The sequence below is a fragment of the Bos grunniens genome, chromosome 7 (assembly GCF_055505025.1).
Source record: "Bos grunniens cultivar Pamir isolate PY7600 chromosome 7, Bosgru_T2T1.0, whole genome shotgun sequence".
Classification (NCBI taxonomy): Eukaryota; Metazoa; Chordata; class Mammalia; order Artiodactyla; family Bovidae; genus Bos; species Bos grunniens.
In genome coordinates, this window is record NC_141171.1 from 69182619 (window position 1) to 69201101 (window position 18483).

General features: G+C 45.6%; 1 protein-coding gene and 1 long non-coding RNA gene across 5 annotated transcripts in view; one reads left to right on the forward strand and one right to left on the reverse strand.

Moving 5' to 3' along the window:
* The window catches only part of ADAM19 (ADAM metallopeptidase domain 19), a 92122-nt gene that overhangs the window by 23344 nt on the left and 50295 nt on the right, over window positions 1-18483 (reverse strand). For 3 of the 4 annotated variants that reach the window (XM_086412633.1, XM_086412635.1, XM_086412634.1), the window contains 6 exons: window positions 17537-17720; window positions 16668-16733; window positions 9430-9501; window positions 4279-4445; window positions 2285-2369; window positions 1400-1539 (listed from right to left, as the gene is read on the reverse strand). In XM_086412633.1, coding sequence (XP_086268759.1) covers window positions 1400-1539; window positions 2285-2369; window positions 4279-4445; window positions 9430-9501; window positions 16668-16733; window positions 17537-17720 — 714 coding nt within the window. Of the gene's footprint in view, window positions 1-1399; window positions 1540-2284; window positions 2370-4278; window positions 4446-9419; window positions 9502-16667; window positions 16734-17536; window positions 17721-18483 lie in introns of all 4 variants that reach the window. The other variant, XM_086412636.1, reaches the window with a different exon arrangement.
* On the forward strand, window positions 13793-18475 carry LOC147369780 (uncharacterized). The gene is made up of 2 exons (XR_015167878.1): window positions 13793-13951; window positions 18265-18475. It is a non-coding gene; the product is annotated as an uncharacterized LOC147369780 (long non-coding RNA).

Genomic DNA, 18483 nt, shown 5'->3' on the forward strand with positions numbered 1-18483 from the left:
CAAGAGTGTGAAAGGCCCTACATCCCGCTATTGGGGAAAAGAATCAGAAGTCATGCACTCCTTGGTGACAGGTAGGTACCATGATCTGGGTGTACAGAGGAAGAGTTATCCTGATCCCAATTACCTAAACCAAGTACAGGTTAGACACCGGAGGATTTCCTTCAGTTGTCAGGAATGTCACAAAAAGCTTGTCACTAAAAATTGTTAAATTACTAAATTGTCTGAACAGTTTAAAACAAATTGTAGTAATTAACATAACTCTCTCAACCACCTGTCTATGAATAAGATTTTTAGATTGAGAGAGAAAGAGGTGGACTTAACAGCGAGCTTGAACCTTGTTCAAACAGCAGAGATTTGAGCACGAACCATGGAGCTGTCTGTCTCTTTCATATCAACATCATCATTTGTGTGACACTTTTTCCACGAAGTGAGCAGAAGACACTGGAACACCAAGCAAGCTGCATCTCCTCTCAGAGACACAGCAACACCACTCCCTGAGCAGCATGAGCCGGCCCTAGTGGCTTTCCGTAGGAGGAACACAAGCTCCCACCATGATGCCTTCTGAAGAGTGACTCAGTTCCCTGAAGAACCTGCTGCTCTCTGCTGTGTGAGTCCAGACACTGACTCTAAGTCCTCTGAAGCAACTTCAGAGTTCTCTTTAAAAGGCTCTGGTTTAAAGACCCCTCAGAACTACAGTGAGATGGAGCTGCCTTGTCCCCATTCCTTGTGGTAAATGCAGCCTGCAAAACCCCTGAGGAGTCACTGTGGGGTGTGGGGTTGCTGTCCTTCTTTCTCCTTGTTCTGGAGGCAACATCAGTGCTTCCAGGGCTAGGTGTGACAGCCCTAATCACACTTCCTTCACATGAAGGGATGAAGGGTTGTGACTGTTATAAATGGGTTCTCAGCCAAAAATTCATGAAGTGGAAAAGACACATATGGTCAGACCAATTTTACAGCTGAAGACCACCAAGGCAGAAATTAAGTGAATCTCAAGTTTCATCAGCTTCCCTGGTGGCTTAGTGGTAAAGAATCTGCCTGCCAATGCAGGAGATGCAGGTTCCATCCCAAGGTTGGGAAGACCCCCTTGGAGAAGGAAATGGCAACCCACTCCAGAATTCTTGTCTGGGAAATGCCATGGACAGAGAAGACTGGTGGGCTACAGTCCATGGGGTTACAAAGAGTTGGACTAAACAATAACAACAGGTTCTACCACACCAAAGTTTCTGCTAGAAACCTGTGCTGCTTCCAACATTTGTTTTCTTGGTCTTCTTCCCCTTCTCTCTTCAAGGCCCGTGTCAGAAGTATAACAGAGGCTCCCTGGGCCCGGAGCAACACTTGGTCTGCACTGGCCTCTCGCGCTCTGCCCTCTTCCCCATCCTCAGCTTCCCGCTTGACTCACCCGGTGGCAGCAGCCATGATGCACCCACCGTCAGCCGCGCTGGCTGAGCAACAATCCGCGGAATCGTGGCTCATGCCGAAGTTGTGACCCATTTCGTGGGCCATGGTGGCAGCCACGCCGATGGCATTCTCAGAGTGGTCCTGCTCGGGGAGAGAGTTCAGGTCAAAGACAGCTCCCCTCTGCAGCCCTGCCTTTTCCTTAGCCAAGCTCTCCACTGATAACACAACTGCTGGGCATACAGGCTCAGGGACTAAAGTCCATGATCTTAAGTACCCTGCAGCATCTGTCAGTAAGCACAGGTCGACAGAGAGGTTGGCAGATAAATGCCCAGTAGCCTCCTTGCTGTCTACTTTACAGGCCAGAAACGAATAGCACAAACATTCTCACAAACTCAGAGAGAACTTCAAAAGAAGGCAATGATTTCCTAACTGTGACTTTGAGACAGGCTCTTGCTCCATAAAGATACACAGAACCCAAGGCTTGAAACAAAATCATTTTTATCTCTGTATCTTATAATTTGTCAGCCCTGGTATGGACCATATAAGAGATGTAGTGATGTATGATTCATGTAATTGCTTCAGGGTTCTCCTGAGTTTGAGAACTGGGAATAAATGACAGTAAACGAAAATTCATCCCTTAGTACCTCCACCTCTTAGAACTTAATACCTTCATTTAAAAAAAACTTCCCTTCTTTATGTCCAACCTTTTTTCCTATAATACTTCCTACACAATATTTTTTTTAAATTTTATTTTATTTTTAAACTTTACAATATTGTGTTAGTTTTGCCAAATGAATCCGCCACAGGTATACATTTAGAAGATGGCCTCCTATTTTGTAAGGCAATTTTCCACTTTCTGCAGCATTAATAATGGTTTGAGACTCACCATGTTGACTCCTCCAGACTGGTACACGGAGCACATGGCCATGAGGGGAGCCAGGCCAATGGTGGTGCCATGAAAGGACATGCCCCTGCGGGAAGGAAGGAGAGGTGACTAGGGTAGGGGCTGAGGGGGCTGCTCCCATGTGCCCAGAAGCCATCATGGCCTTCCTTGGCCCTACTGACAGTCCCAGATCATTCCCAAGGGGAGAGGTCCTGCTACTCTAAGCCAACGCAACAATTCCCAGGTCACCACACCTCTCAATTCTTCTCACCTATTCTCCCACCGCTCTAGACAAACAGAAAAAGAAAGCAAAAGGTCACTTCTTCCCACAGTACGGCCATAATCCCATCCCCTGGAAGGAAATGGGCAGGGCTTGCAAAGCTGCATCCCATTCCTGCTACAGAGGAAAAGGTCAGAGGGTGGGGATGAGGGAAGGGTGGCACAGGTTCTACTGCTGAAGTGAATCATGCCCACTTCCGCCAGCTGTCAAGGTCCCCCACCATATCCCTGGCTCTGTGGTATGTGTATGGCAGGGGAGCGGGGGCGGGGGGGGGGGGCGGCGGGGGCAGTCAGGGCAGCAGCTGTGGGAGCTGATGTTTCATTCCTGAGTCACTCTAGGGCCAAGGAAACAGATGTGTCCCATCGGGATAGAGTGCAGCTGGGTGCGAGGATGAGCTGTTTCTGCCTTTGTTTTGCGACTGTGACCCTAATCTGCCAACAGCCAGCTACATTCCCCTAGTTTAATACACTCTTTTCTCAGCTGTCTGCATCCAGCACAGGGGCAAAGGAATGAATAAAATATCGGTGTTTTCGTGCATGCCACAAACCATGAAATTTATTTAAAGGATCTACATGGAAATTTATTACATCATGCTTTCATATCTTTGTGTTTGCCTTCTTATATAGCCCATGACATCTCAGAGAGCCAAGACTATCTTATTTATTTTGGGATCATGAGAACTTAGCTTAGAATCAGACACACAGCGGGTGCTTAACACATGTTCGCTGAATTCAATGCAGATTTATCTTTAGAGAAATAATCTGCAAAAAAAAAATACATGCAAATCTCTAGGAAGCCCTATTGATTGTCTGATAAACTTAGACATGGCACTGAGGAAGTTATACTGGAAACTGGATTCTAGGTCTTGCCCAAAGCAGGACACCAGACTTTCAAAGATCATCAAGAAGCAAGAACTCAGGCTTTTAGTAGAGCTATTTCCTTGGTCTCTTTTAAAGTGTAAACAAAGGTTTAAATGATTGTTGTTTCAGAGATATTTAGGGAACAGGAAAAAATGGCTTTATTATGTATGTGCTTTTTGTTGTAACTTCCTCAGAATACCTTTGGAAGTCAGCACTAATAAATACCAGATTGTCATCATGGGGGACTGTCACAGGCTGCCATGACCCCCATCAGTTTCTGTTCTTTTCTTTCTGGGATTGAACAAACTCCAACACAACCACTCTCTCACCCCATGTCTCTCTCCCCTCAAACACACTATTCCTGCATCATCTGCCACTTGACTACCTCGCAGTTGGCCCTGAGACCCTGGGAATGACATGAAGGACAAGCTGAGGAGGCCCCTCTTCTGGGCCTGCATGGGGAGATCAACTCCTGCACTAGAACAAAGCACCATGAAGATCAGGGTGAGCCCCTTAGAAAGTCTGTTTCAAAGCAGCCACGACGAACAGTCAGTCACTTCCCAAATACACATCCAGTTGATTCAGAGACTCAGCTAAATATGTCTAAGGCACTAATTTTCTAATTTGGGTTGTAAACACTTCTTGGAATTGTTATGACTTGGGCTTTTTAGTATTTTCCTGAATATACTGGGCACAGAGCACATGCCTGAGGAATATTTGGGTACTGGAACGGAGAGTCACGATAGCTTAGTTCAGCCAACTGTCAACACTGGGGAGAAAGGACAGACAGCACACGCGCTGGGAGCAGGGGCTTGGCAGCCAAGGGCAAGGCAACACACATGGAAAAGGCTATTTACGTGATTAACTGCGCGTTGTCATGGTTCTTCCGGGTGAGCAGCTTGCGCCTCCAGCTTAGAAATGACCAGAGGGTAGAGTATGGGTTCTCTGAAACTTCACACATGTTCCCATGAGTCCACACTTCCAAGCCCACGAGGGCAATCCGGATATTCAAGGATCGGTAAAACTGAAAACACACACGGAAAAGTCACAGCGTCATCTGTCGGCACCACGCGAGAGTATGAACCCCTTCCCAGCCCAAGTGCGCGGAGCTCAGATTCCAGATTCCTCTTCTCTACCTGCCTCCAGGGGAGGAGGGGACAGGTGTTGCTCTTCAGATTTCTCAGAAGGGAGACAGCCTGAGAGAGGCACAACATCCTGAGAGAGGCTCGGCCTCTGGTAGCAGAGCTGGGGTGACTTAGCTGAGAGAAACGAAGACTGAGACAGGACACAGAGTTGCTTTCAGACATGCACAGGGCTCTTAGTGGAGAAAGGACCAGTGCTATTACACATGAGCCTAAAGTGGGGCTCAGTTAATAGGCAGAACAGACAGGAAGATACATTTCATTTTAAAATAGGAAGAAACTTTCAAAGCTGGTCAAGAGCTAAGCCTCACTGTCATCTGTAACAAGTACCTACCCTTGGCTCATGTGTCTGGTACAATCACCACACCCAATTCCTTTCATGGGCCTTATTTTTATATACATCTAAAAACTTTCCTTGTATATGAATATTTAAAACAACTTTATTAAGGCATAATTTATACATCATAGAATCCACCCATTTTAAGGGTAATATTTTTTAGTAAATTTACCAAGTTGTAAAGTGATCAGATCAGATCAGTCGCTCAGTCGTGTCCGACTCTTTGCGACCCCATGAATCGCAGCACGCCAGGCCTCCCTGTCCATCACCAACTCCCAGAGTTCACTCAGACTCACGTCCATCGAGTCAGTGATGCTATCCAGCCATCTCATCCTCCTCTTGTCCCCTTCTCCTCCTGCCCCCAATCCCTCCCAGCATCAGAGTCTTTTCCAATGAGTCAACTCTTGGCATGAGATAGTCAAAGTACTGGAGTTTCAGCTTTAGCATCATTCCTTCCAAAGAAATCCCAGGGCTGATCTCCTTCAGAATGGACTGCTGGATCTCCTTGCAGTCCAAGGGACTCTCAAGAGTCTTCTTCAACACCACAATTCAAAAGCATCAATTCTTTGGTGCTCAGCCTTCTTCACAGTCCAACTCTCACATCCATACATGACCACAGGAAAAACCATAGCCTTGACTAGACGAAACTTTGTTGGCAAAGTAATGTCTCTGCTTTTGAATATGCTATCTAGGTTGGTCATAACTTCTCTTCCAAGGAGTAAGCGTCTTTTAATTTCATGGCTGCAGTCACCATCTATAGTGATTTTGGAGCCCAGAAAAATAAAAGTCTGACACTATTTCCACTGTTTTCCATTTATTTCCCATGAAGTGATAGGACTGGATGCCGTGATCTTCGTTTTCTGAAAGTTGAGCTTTAAACCAACTTTTTCACTCTCCACTTTCACTTTCATCAAGAGGCTTTTTAGTTCCTCTTCACTTTCTGCCATAAGGGTGATGTCATCTGCATATCTGAGGTTATTGATATTTCTCCTGGCAATCTTGATTCCAGCTTGTGCTTCTTCCAGTCCAGCGTTTCTCATGATGTACTCTGCACATAAGTTAAATAAACAGGGTGACAATATACAGCCTTGACGAACTCCTTTCCCGATTTGGAACCAGTCTGTTGTTCCATGTCCAGTTCTAACTGTTGCTTCCTGACCTGCATACAAATTTCTCAAGAGGCAGATCAGGTGGTCTGGTAGTCCCATCTCTTTCAGAATTGTCTACAGTTTATTGTGATCCACACAGGCAAAGGCTTTGGCATAGTCAATAAAGCAGAAATAGATGCTTTTCTGGAACTCTCTTGCTTTTTCCATGATCCAGTGGATGTTGGCAATTTGATCTCTGCCTCTTCTGCCTTTTCTAAAACCAGCTTGAACATCAGGAAGTTCACGGTTCACATATTGCTGAAGCCTGGCTTGGAGAATTTCGAGCATTACTTTACTAGCGTGTGAGATGAGTGCAATTGTGTGGTAGTTTGAGCATTCTTTGGTATTGCCTTTCTTTGGGACTGGAATGAAAACCGACCTTTTCCAGTCCTGTGGCCACTGCTGAGTTTTCCAAATTTGCTGGCACATTGAGTGCAGCACTTTCACAGCATCATCTTTCAGAATTTGGAATAGTTCAACTGGAATTCCATCACCTCCACTAGCTTTGTTCGTAATGATGCTTTCTAAGGCCCACTTGACTTCACATTCCAGGATGTCTGGCTTTAAGGTCAGTGATCACACCATCGTGATTATCTGGGTCGTGAAGATCTTTTTTGTACAGTTCTTCTGTGTATTCTTAATTTTAGAGTATTTTCATCATACCAACAAGAAACCTTATGTCCATTACTATCATTGCCCATTTTCACCCCTAGACAGGGGTAATCACTAATCTACTTTCTATCTCCACAGATTTACCTTTTCTGGATATAGTCTACAAATGGAATTATATAATACGTGGTCCTGTGTGTCTTCTTTCATTTAGCATGTTCTGAGTCTCGTCCATCTTGCTGTCTATATCATTCTGCCACTTCTTTTTTCTTGCTGACCAGTATTCCATGCTGTGGATATACCAAATTGTATATGACTTTACTGAAAGATGTCTCCCACTCATTTTGGAAGTAAATGGGTATAAATGATAATATATACACAGAGATGTGCTTACTTTCGAAATTTCCTTCCCCATCACGGGAAGTTCTCAGGTTTTGTAAAGGATACCACAAACAGGTTGTAAGCATGAGGCTGTAAACGTCCCAGATAATCCTCATGATTTTGCGCAATCCAGAGATCCTGAAATTCTATAAATGAGACCCGATTCTTGGGCTCCTTAAGGCTAGAGCTACATCTAACCTTTATTACACGCTATCTTTCATCTCACACACACGTAGTAGGAAGAAGGTTTACTTTAAAGCTAAGTACTAGAAGGCGTAGATACCAGAAATTCCCTGACTGGCCAAGCCCTAGAGAATACTGAGGCAGCAACTTAAAAAAAAAGTCATCATGGGGACTTTCCTGGTGGCTCAGTGGTTAATGCAAGGGGGCACGGGTTCAATCCCTGGTCAGCGAACTAAGATGCTGCATGCCTCATGCTTTGGCCTAAAAAAAAAGTCATCACAGCTAAATCTAGGTCATGTAAGCAGGAGATGTCATCGCAATCCAAAAGTGGCAGGTACAGCCCCTGGTAAAAATAACAATCATAGCACCAATGTTTATCAAGCACTTTCTACATATTAAAGACTGAGGCTTAGAGAAGTTCAGTAACTTGCTGAATTCTCAGCAGGAAGCTGGCAGAGTTGGGATGAAGACTTGGATTATTAGACCCCAGAGTCTACCCATCCAGGGAATCAACTTGCCCCCAGGAAATTGTGGTGTAAATGGTCTCCAGATTCAGCAAAATATCAGTTGATTTCAATGGAAATTGTGATTTTCCTGTTTTGTGCCAGGTCAATCATTCCAGAAAATGAAGGGTTTGGATTCCAATTCAAACTTGCTTCACTAGGGAGCTTTTCAAGGACTTGACTTGGCTTTTTCATAGGGAAGGAAAAACATTCTAGACTGGGTCCATGATTCGGCAAATGAGTGCAGTGCATTCCAGTTTTAGTTCCATAACAGTCCAGTTGAAGGAGCTGGGTCAGCAAGCCTGAGAGAAATGGGCTTGCCTGCCCTCACCCCAGCCAGGGGTGACTAACCTCAGCTGCAGATGAGAGAACCAAGGCTGCTTCACAGAACAAACCAGCAGGCAAGGTTGGGGACTTCCAACAAGGATGGGGCTGGCTAGCGCCTCTCTTCTCCTTCCACTTTTCACTAGCACCCCCAGTTCTAACACCCAGACCAGCTGCAGAGTCCACAAAGGAAACCCAGCCAAGTCTCCCACCTGCAGTGTCTCCAGAACAATAGACATCATGTGGGTGATAACAGGGTCTACCCCGGGAAACAGCTTTTCTTATTTTTCCAGATGCTGAGTGTTCGGGCTGTGGGATCATTTCGATGTTATTGTTGAGGAGTTGAAGGCTAGAGAGAGGACTGGAGTGGGTCCCTGGAGTCCTCCCTTCCAGGAAATGCCAGTGTTGTGTTTAACTTTCACCTGTCAATGACCAGCATTCCAGAGTCATCTGAAGCAAAAGTAGAAGGCATAGACCCTCCCATCCAATGACTCAAGAACACTACCAAATTTGCTTGTAAATCCCTAAAAATATTGAAGTTCTCTTGCTTATCCTCCAATATTTAAAAAAAATGATTCCCCCTTCAGACTTGGGATCTATGAATCCCTAGCAGACCAAGAGTTAAGCTTCAGAGATTTTCTGAGTGCCCTGAGACTGTATAATAAATGTGATCAGATTCTCACAGAGACCTGCAATACCAGATGATTAAAATCTACTTTTAAAAACTATTTACTACTTGCCTATCAAGAGGTCACTGCCATTCTAGGTTACCTCTTCTACTTCGTTTTGCATTCTTTCATATAAACAAAGTATTTCCAAGTCCCAGACCAGCCTATTCTGGTCAAGTTAAAGAATTTGGGTATTTCCTAAGAGCATGTTTTAAAAGAGCCTGACCTAGGAAAGTTAACCCTCTGCTCAGCCTTTCTAAGAGACAAAACCAAATAATTTTAGAACCGTTTAACAGGCGGAGATGACACAGATTGACCCCAAGCAATCCACTCTTCAACTTTAAGGCAGGGGTGAGGGTGAGGGTGTCAGAGGACAGTGCTCTGGGTCCTCAGCCCTATCTTCAGCTTTTTCCTTGGACTTTTATATTAGACATTGGAAAAAGCAGTCCACTGGAAAAACACAAATAATTGAAAGCTATTGGTTTAAATCAACCCTATTTTGTAAATTAAAAAACAAAACCGCAACCCAAACAAGACAAGTTACTTGGCTAGGTCCATGCAGCTGATGACTTGTGAGCACCGAGGCCCTGCAGCATCGCTACTGCCTCCTGGAAGCTGACAGGGCAGCTGCTTCAGGAAGAGGCAGGTCAGCTCCTGTGGGCAGCTCCACTAAGGTGCTGGCACCCTTCCCACAAGTACACACCTGGTCTCACCTTATCAACGTAATTGGCGATCTCCATAAGCTTGTGTTTGGTGGCATCTTGGTCCAGTCCATTCTTCTGAAACTAAATCGGGCAAGCAGAAGTAGATGAGAACCCAGAATCCTTCCCAGGACCCCCCATGTATCCCATTACTTGTCTGTGAATTCCTTCACTTTCTCCCATCTTCTGTGAGCAGTCATTTCCTTAGGACTATCTCCCTGACACAGTGTCAGCTCGGTGAAGGCAGAACTTGAGTCACATCCATCCTGGTATCTCCAGCTAACAGTTCAGTGTCAGGCACACAGTAGGCATGCAGTAGCTGTGTAGTGAACTGAACTGTCTTCCTCCAGCCTGTGAGGTCGACCCTGTTCTCCTGTCCCCCTAATTACAAGGCCTTCTGCAAACTCCCACTGGGGCTTAGAAGAGGGACCAATCCAGTCCTTGCCACAGTCATCACCCCAACACGAAGCCCCCATCACAGAGATCACCCAAGGTCTCCAGGCAGGTAATCAGTCAGCATGGTCAAACTGTTGCTGAACACCCCCAGTGTGCAAGGCACTGCACGTGGTGCTGGGCAGGACACAAAGTATGAGGTCCTGGCCCTAACCTTGAAGGAGCTTCAGTTAGAACACAGAGGGGATCAGAAATAACAACGAAGGCAGATTTTGTATTTAAGGAGTATGACATTGAAATGGGCTGAGAAAACCTGCACAGAAATAACTGCAACAAGAGGCCATGTGAATGACACAAAATGACTGCTAGCAATGAGGATCATAAGATCCTGGCAAACAGGCTTAATCTGGCGCATCACTCAGATCAACTGGAAGTGCCTTCCATATCAAGAAGGATTCTGAGGCTGCAAGGGGCTCAGCAGGAAAGAGTGCTGTGCTCGATCAGAAATGTCTGCCACGGGTACCAGGAGGAGCACATTTCCACAGGTAGCCTCACATTCATCATAACTGCTTCAAAAGGATATATCATATTCAGCTGCAATGATGAAGGAATGCTTCATGGCATAAAGGTAAGATTTGCCACAACTGCAGCCTAAATTTGAAAAGAATAGATATGTCCCACACACTACCGTGGTAACACAGAATTACTGTGTTACCATCTGAATTACTCTGGATATACATGAATATATGTTACTTCAAACCTTCATATCCTTCCTCCACAAAATCCCACAAGAATATTCAAGAACAAAAAGAACAGACACCCTGGGGTATTTGTCTGGATAGGGGTGTGTCTCAGCCTCGATACAGGGAGAAACCCGATTCCTTTTCTCCCACTGCTTTGGGACCCTCCTGGGCCTCCTCCATCAGAATGGCAACCAACTCATTTTCATCACTGCTTTTTACACAGTTAAATTCCATGTAAGACTCTGGGACTCAGACCTTTCCAAGGTTTCAATCCTGAAGCTTCTCTTTACTGAATCACTGCATTTTTAAACTGGTCTCACTGCACAGCAAGTGCTGCAGCATTTAGTGAATACTCATTAGAACATCAGAGGCAGACTTCATTGTCTTTCAAATATATTAATCCTATCTTCAAACAGCTACCTGATAATACCACCACAGTTTAAGGAAAGTATCATGCTGTCCTGAAGAGCTTCAGGCAGGAGTCAGTCAACTTTTTTTTTTAAATGGCTAGGTTGTTAATATTGTAGGCTTTGCAGTCATACTGTCTCTACTAGAAGTACTCAAATTGGCCATTCTAGCTCAAAAGTAATCATGGACAATACATGCATGGATGTGTTTAAGAAAATATTTATAAAACTCTGGAGTGGGCTGGATCTGGCCATGGGCTATAGCTCACAGACCTCTGATGTAAAGAAAACAGTGCCTCCCCTTTACACTTTCTGGGTGGACACAGACACTACCACACAGTGCATCAGCTGGTCTTTAGCTCACCCACGTCCTGTCTGTGTCTTGAAAGTCCTTGCACATCTGTTCTCACAGCTACCCTGTCTCCTCCTACAACATCCCATCTTGCTCTTCCCCTGCCTAGGTCTCCCGCTTTACCTAAGGAATGAATAAGCCACCCCAGGGAACTTCCCTGACAGTTCAGTGGTTAAAACTCTGGGCTTCCAAAGCAAGGGGAGCAAATTCGATACCTGGTCGGGGAACTAAGATCCAACATGCTGTACTGCGTAGTCAAAAATAAAACAAAAAGCTTTACAAAAAAGTACCTGCTCTACCTTTCTAAAAACAAAAAAGCAAAAGACAAACCACTCCAAGTGCTCCAAACTAGGCCCAGGGAACTGCTGCTGCTGCTGCTGCTGCTAAGTCACTTCAGTCGTGTCCGACTCTGTGCAACCCCATAGACGGCAGCCCACCAGGCTCCCCGGTCCCTGGGATTCTCCAGGCAAGAACACTGGAGTGGGTTGCCATTTCCTTCTCCAATGCGTGAAAGTGAAAAGTGAAAGTGAAGTCGCTCAGTCGTGTCCGACTCTTCTCAACCCCATGGACGGCAGCCTACCAGGCTCCTCCACCCATGGGATTTTCCAGGCAAGAGTACTGGGGTGGGGTGCCATTGTCTTCTCCAGCCCGGGAGCTGCTTGATCATTTTTTCTGCTGAAAACCCTCTCTCCAGGCAGTAACGCCATCCTTGTCTCTACTCCTGATGCCAAGTTCAGAGCCCAGGAGAAGCCTGGCCTGTCTCAGCACCAGGTTATAAATCACAGATAAGGTAGCCCGCCCCGTCCCTGTCTTTCCGTCCTTTCAGATTAATTCATTGTCAGGAATACATTGCTGCCTGTGGAGGATATAAGGCCACTTGGAGAGGGAGTGGGGGAAGAGGAGGTGACGGGGGCAGGGATTTGTGAGCCTGTGGGCCCAGCCTGGGCTCTCATATCCTCCATCCACCCTTGTCGTAAATCAGCCAAAGCCGGGACCTGGGAAGTTAGCACAGAGCCTATCCACCATCCACAGAGTGGCAAGAATCATGGCCTGTGGCAACACCTGCGAGGCTCCTGGTGGAGGCACTGTCTTCTAGAACAGGAGACAGTTCTCCAGGGCACCACAGTCCTGAAGGCACCCAGAGCCGACACTTTTCCTCCAGGGATTTTGCTGTGACTCTGGAGGTCAGGAGACTAAAGACCCCAATCCCTAACTGGCCCTCACTTATCCAGCTTCTAGACTCACACCCACTGAAATCTTAAAACCCGGCACCAAGAGTCCTCTGGGGAGACTGCAGGGCCAAAGGGCAGCCTCACCACACCTTTGCTTTAGAGCAGCTGTGTTTCTACACTCTTAATTATCCAGGTCCCAGGAGCTGTCACCTGAACAAAGATTCTGTGGCTCAAAAAAGAAAGGATATTGCTGGTCCAGTGGCTAAGATGCTGTGTTTCCACTGCAGGGGGCACAAGTTTGATTTCTGACTGGGGAACTAATCCCACATGCCACACAGCATGGCCAAAAAATAGGGGGAAAAAAAAATGGCTCGAGACCACCATATTAGATGACCTTAGGTGTAAGAGGGTCCTCACCCCTGCTTCAGCTTGGAGAAGTCTGTGGACTTTTATATTAGACATTGGAAAAGGAAGTCCCACCAGGAAAACAAAAATAATCAAAAGCTACTGATTTAAATCAACCCTAGAGGAGCTTAGGTTTAAACCAGCAACCCTCCCACTAGGGCAGGTCTGTGAGTCAGGGGCCAGGGCCGTTAGCCCCTCCCAGACTGCATAGCTGCGGCTTTCAAATCACCTTTGGCTTTTGTTCCCCAAGTCACTCCCCCAACCTGTACACACAGCAGTCTTTGGAAATGAAAACAGAAGGGAAAAAAAGAAAGAAAAAAAAAAGGCTGCTGGAACAACCAATAACAACATCAATTAAAAAGCAAAACTCCTCTCAAAGCAGAACAAGATGTTCCCTCGGTCTGGAGGGCCCAGCACCTCCTTCTCTGCCCAGTAAACTCCCAGACACTGAAGGGCCACCTCCTGCTGCCTCCAAAACTGGAAGGCAGCTCCCCAAGCATGAAGCCAAATATTCTCCCCAACCCCATACAGCCCCCAGGACCTGTGCTGTTGGACTAACCACCTGAGAATAAGCCTCTGGGGAGCTGGTCAGGAGCCCAACTTGTAACAGGAGGTAAACCAGCAGGGCATAACTTCTGAAAGAATGACATAGCCCAGGGACACAACACAAACCGATTAGAATCAAATGGGGCCAAAATGGCAGACAAGACTAGACCTTAATCGACAAGTGAAATGACATACCAAGAGGTGACGTGACAGTTCCACCATTAAAAGACCAAGGAATGGGCGGTGGCCCACATCCTGGAAATTTCCACCCCCTCCCAAAAACAGTTGGAATAATCCTCCCACTCATTAGCATATGAAACTACCCAGCCTATAAAAACTAGCCACACCAAATTTCACGGAGGCATTCGCACTCTGTGATGGCCCACACTGTGTCTGTAGAGTGTGCTTCTCTCTGCATCTGAATAAAACCACTTCTTACTTATCACTTTCTCTCTCACTGAGTTCTTTCTGTGATGAGACATCAAGAACCTGAGCTTCACTGGGTCCTGAAACCAGGTACTGTGGGTTTTGGTTGGGTTTGAGTCCCAAGCAGGGCTCTGGCTTGGTTCGAGTTCCAGCCATGTGGGTTTAAGTCCCAAACTGGATTTTGTCTGGGTTCAAGTCCCAGTCTGAGGTAAACGGGTTCAATCTGGATGGAGTGTGACAGACAGGAGTTTGATGAACGCTGTCAAAGGGAGGCTCAGGTGAGGTGCAACATTAGAACTAGGGAGCGATCAGTTCACCTCACCTTCTGCGCCTGAAAGATATGTCAGTTATGTGGTTGAGCTACTACATAGACTGAGAATGAGGTAAAATACGGCTAACTTAGGCGAACCTGAGGTCTGACCACGCTCTTTAGGAGTCAGCTTCTGCTGGGAGCCGGCATATTGCATATTGCATATTGAGTGCAGCACTTTCCACAGCATCATCTTTCAGGATCTGGAATAGCTCAACTGGAATTCTATCACTGCCGGGAGCCAGTGTGAGGAGCTCCACCCATGACAAAGGTCATGAGGAAGGAGGCTCGGCATACGCAAAGGCGGGATCGAGCCTCAGGAGTCCCCCTGGAAATTCTCGAGCATCTACCCCCAAAACCAGAGTCTGCCTACTTTCTGGTTTGTGCTTTCACCTACACCTCTGACTTTACGGGGGGCTGTCCCCCACTACCTCTCTCTGAAAAAAGAGTTAGCTTACAGCTCCAGTTAATAATTCCTGGGTGTGACAGTGTTTCAACCTACAAACTCCTTTGGAAGTCCTCTAGCCTGCCTGAATAGGTTTTTTCCGGCCACATGTGATTGTTCAGAGCCTCCCAACTGTGAGAGGCAGGAGATGTTCTAAACTGTCTAAGCACAGATACCCTTGAGTAGTTAAAAGACTGATTAGAAATTGTATTGGTGAAGGGTTTTTCACTTGTTGGGCCAATGTTTGCTGCTAAGTCTCCATAGCCCTTACCTACTGTGTCCTTGGCAGTGTATTGATTGATATAATGGGTGTATAGAAATGTAAGTAGTAGCCTCAGTGTTTGTAACCTTGGACCCTTGAGTTAATTCTTTTCTTGATTGAGCCCACCTCACCTTTGCCCTATAGGAATGCAACTTTATCCAGTGCTTTTTAGAGGATGGCGCCTGACTTTAGAATAATCACCTTTAGAGAAAAATAAGTTTCTTAAAATGTTAACAGGCCTCCTGGCCAGAAGATGATGTAAATCACGTAAAGTTTTGCATATGATAAGTTTGAAAGCCTGGCTTCGATTAGGATCAGGAACTGCTGTCCTTGCATGACTCTACCCCTCCCCCCATTATCCTCTATGCACAACTTAAGGTATAAAACTACTTTGGAAAATAAAGTACGCCCCGTTTTTTGTTCACCGAAATTTGGTCTCCCCATGTCTTTCTTTCTTTCACCTTCTAGCTGAATTTTTCCTCTGAGGTGGGGAAGCTCGTCAAGCCTACTAATTTTGCCTGGGCTTCTAAGATCTGACCGGGGAGGCCTTAGTGTCTCCTCTCCTTCGGGAGAACAGGAGAACGCCTGCGGCCTTCGTAGGTGACGTAAATTCCCTGCTTTGGAATTTTATTCAGCCTCTTTTCTTCACTGAATTTCTTCGCTGAGCTATCCTTATTTCACCACTCTTTATATCCTTAATTAACATTTAATTAAGCAATTGTTTCCTGATCCTCGCCGATGCTGTCCCTGCTTCGAATTCCCTGGACCCACCGGGGCTGGACCCCAGCAAGCTTCAACACCACCACCTCAGGAAGGTTTCCCCCAGTTCCCAAGACCACACTGGGTCCCATTATCTGTGCTCTAATCCTCTCCAATGAACAGTCATCACACTTGGAACTAGAGAGTTTTTGTGCTGCTCCTGTAAACTCTGCCATGTGGGGGGCAGGTCTGTATCTCCAGGATCTAAGCACTGTGCTTGACACATAACAGAGAATCAAGAAATCAATGACTAAATGAAATGAAAGAGTGAGGGAAATGAGTGTTTATTAAATTTTAGAAGCCAAGGCACATGAGAACCTAACTTGAAGAATATGGAATTAAAGGCCAAACAGCTACTCCTTTACGTCAGTAATTTTCAAACTTGCCTGTGCACCAGGATCACACAGAGGCTTGTTAAAACATGGATTGTTAGACCCCAGCCCCACATCTGGGGATTCAGAACATCTGGGTGCAGCCCCCGAATCTGTATGGTCACAAGTTTCTGGGTGCTGCTCACGCTGCTGGGCTAGGGACCACATTTAGGGAACTCCAGCTTAGGTACTCATTTGGCACCAACATGATTATAAAAATCGACCACACATTGGCAGGAAATTGTATTCAATCAGATAAATATACTCCTTATCTTTGCAAAAAAAAAAAATTTTTTTTTTAAATTTCTATAGTGAATTCATGGACTCCCAAAGAGTAAGCACAAAAACCTAAGGATCTCCCAGATCTGGTCCAAGAGTGTTAATCCAAATAACAGTCTTTGTCCTGATTTTCTGATTAATGTATTGAGCTTGAACAGACTTCTTGATTTTTTCCCCAACTATGTTTAAAATAGCAAAAAGAGCCTTTGGTCAGATTTAAGGTCAAAATTACATGGCAAACTGAAAAAAGATGCATTTTTTTCATCATTTCCCCCATTCAGCATTTTGGCACTTCAGCATTTCCCCAAAGCAGTTTGAAGGCTGGAATGGAAGTGATTAAGAAAGTGATTTTTCTGCTAAACCCCACTCCCCCTCCTTACCTCTGCATAATCAGCCACAAGGTAAAGCTCCACATACTTCATGGAGTGTAAATCTTCCCTTTTCATCTAAGGAAGAGACATAAGCACATCAGAGCTATGGAAATGGTGGACCTGGCCTCATTTTAAAACACTGCTCAGAAGCGGTGGAGTTAATAAGCAGTGAACCTCATTACCAGGTTGCAGAGACAACTCAGCTATGATCGTCTCACCATCACCCTCACTACACCCTCTGCCCGCCATCTTGGTTATCACTGGAGTCTGCTCTGGGACACCGGGTCCAGCTTTTTAGTCTCCAAAAATAATGAGCTGGCTGTCCAGTGCAGACAGAACAGAGGCCAGCATACTGTGAGGGAACATGCTGACAATCAAATTCCCAAAAATATTTAAACCACGTACCTCTATTTTTGGTATAAATAAATACAAGCATTTTGTGCATGTGCTTAAGTGGCTATTTCAAAAAGGGAGGCATATACTTTTTTTCTCACATTTTAAAGTTTCTGAAATCAGCACCTTAGAGTATTTTAAATGAAGTAATGTTTCCCCCAAAGCAGTTATTCTATCAAATACAAGGGTTTCTCACACTCAAGAATGACTTAGACTAAAAGGAAAATGCTGGGACTTCCTTGGTGGTCCAGTGGTTAAGACTCCACGCTTCCAATGCAGGGGGCACAGGTTCAATCCCTGGTCAGGGAACTAAGATCCCACATGCTATGTGGTGCAGCCAAAAAATTATTTTTAAATAAACAAAAGGAAAAAGCTATTGCCTCCTTCTTAGCCATCTCCATTCAATTTAGAAATATTTCTGGATCCATGGAAAGGGTGCTCAGAAGGGATTATCTCCCGGCTGACTCTTGTACTGAGAAACTCACCCTGCGAGGTCGCTTCTTGGTCTGGTTTGAAAACTGAGGGACCCAGTCCCTGGCGGTGGGCTTGAATCCACAGTTCCCGAGAGGCAGCTTGAGATGTTCGGATCTGTAAATACGGTGGTGGCTCTCGCTGTCAGGAAGGGGCTCGATGATATAGCTGAGGTTACTGCTCACTATAATCAGTCCTCTGTCAACAAGAGAATTGGAATCTCTGGTCAAATACTATGGTCCTGGAAAAGCCCCTTGTTTTCCCCATATGCAAAATGGCACAGCTGGTTTTGATCAGTGCTTGTTAATCTTATTATGGGGTCATGCACTCCCTGGTGAGAATCTGATGCAAACTCGGACCTCCTCTCCAGAGAAACGTACGTGGACATGAGATATGGTGCACAGTTTCAGGGTGTGAAAGCCTATCATGGAGAAACTCGAAGGTTCTAAAAGGGCTGGAACAGGGACAGTTAAGACTTGTAAAGGATGGTAGGGCTAGAATTCCAAAAAGCCTCCCAATCCCAAACATGGCATACAGCAAATCACAGGTCAGAACTTTACAGGCTGAGAAAGAGACGGTATGTTGAGAACAGGAAGAGTGCTGGTCTAGGGGAGAGGAGACCCAAGTTCTAATCTTAGCTCCAATATTAAATTGCCAAATGCTCTTCAACAAACTTCTTCAATCACTCTGTGCCTCAGTTTCCCCAGATGCAAATGTCAATGTTAATTTTCTAACTTCACAGGACTCCTGGGACGATTAAATGGAAAGACAAGTATCTTTGTTTTTGGAAGCCAAAGCTAGAGTTGTCAGCTACCAGCCCCAGTTTCCCTGGATCAGCAACGCAGCTCTGTGGTGAGGTGGTGGCCACAACCAAGCATATATGACTACTTTTTCCTCTGGGTTACATATGCTAACTTTGGACTCTGAATAAAGATGTACATTTGTTCATTATATTCTTTCA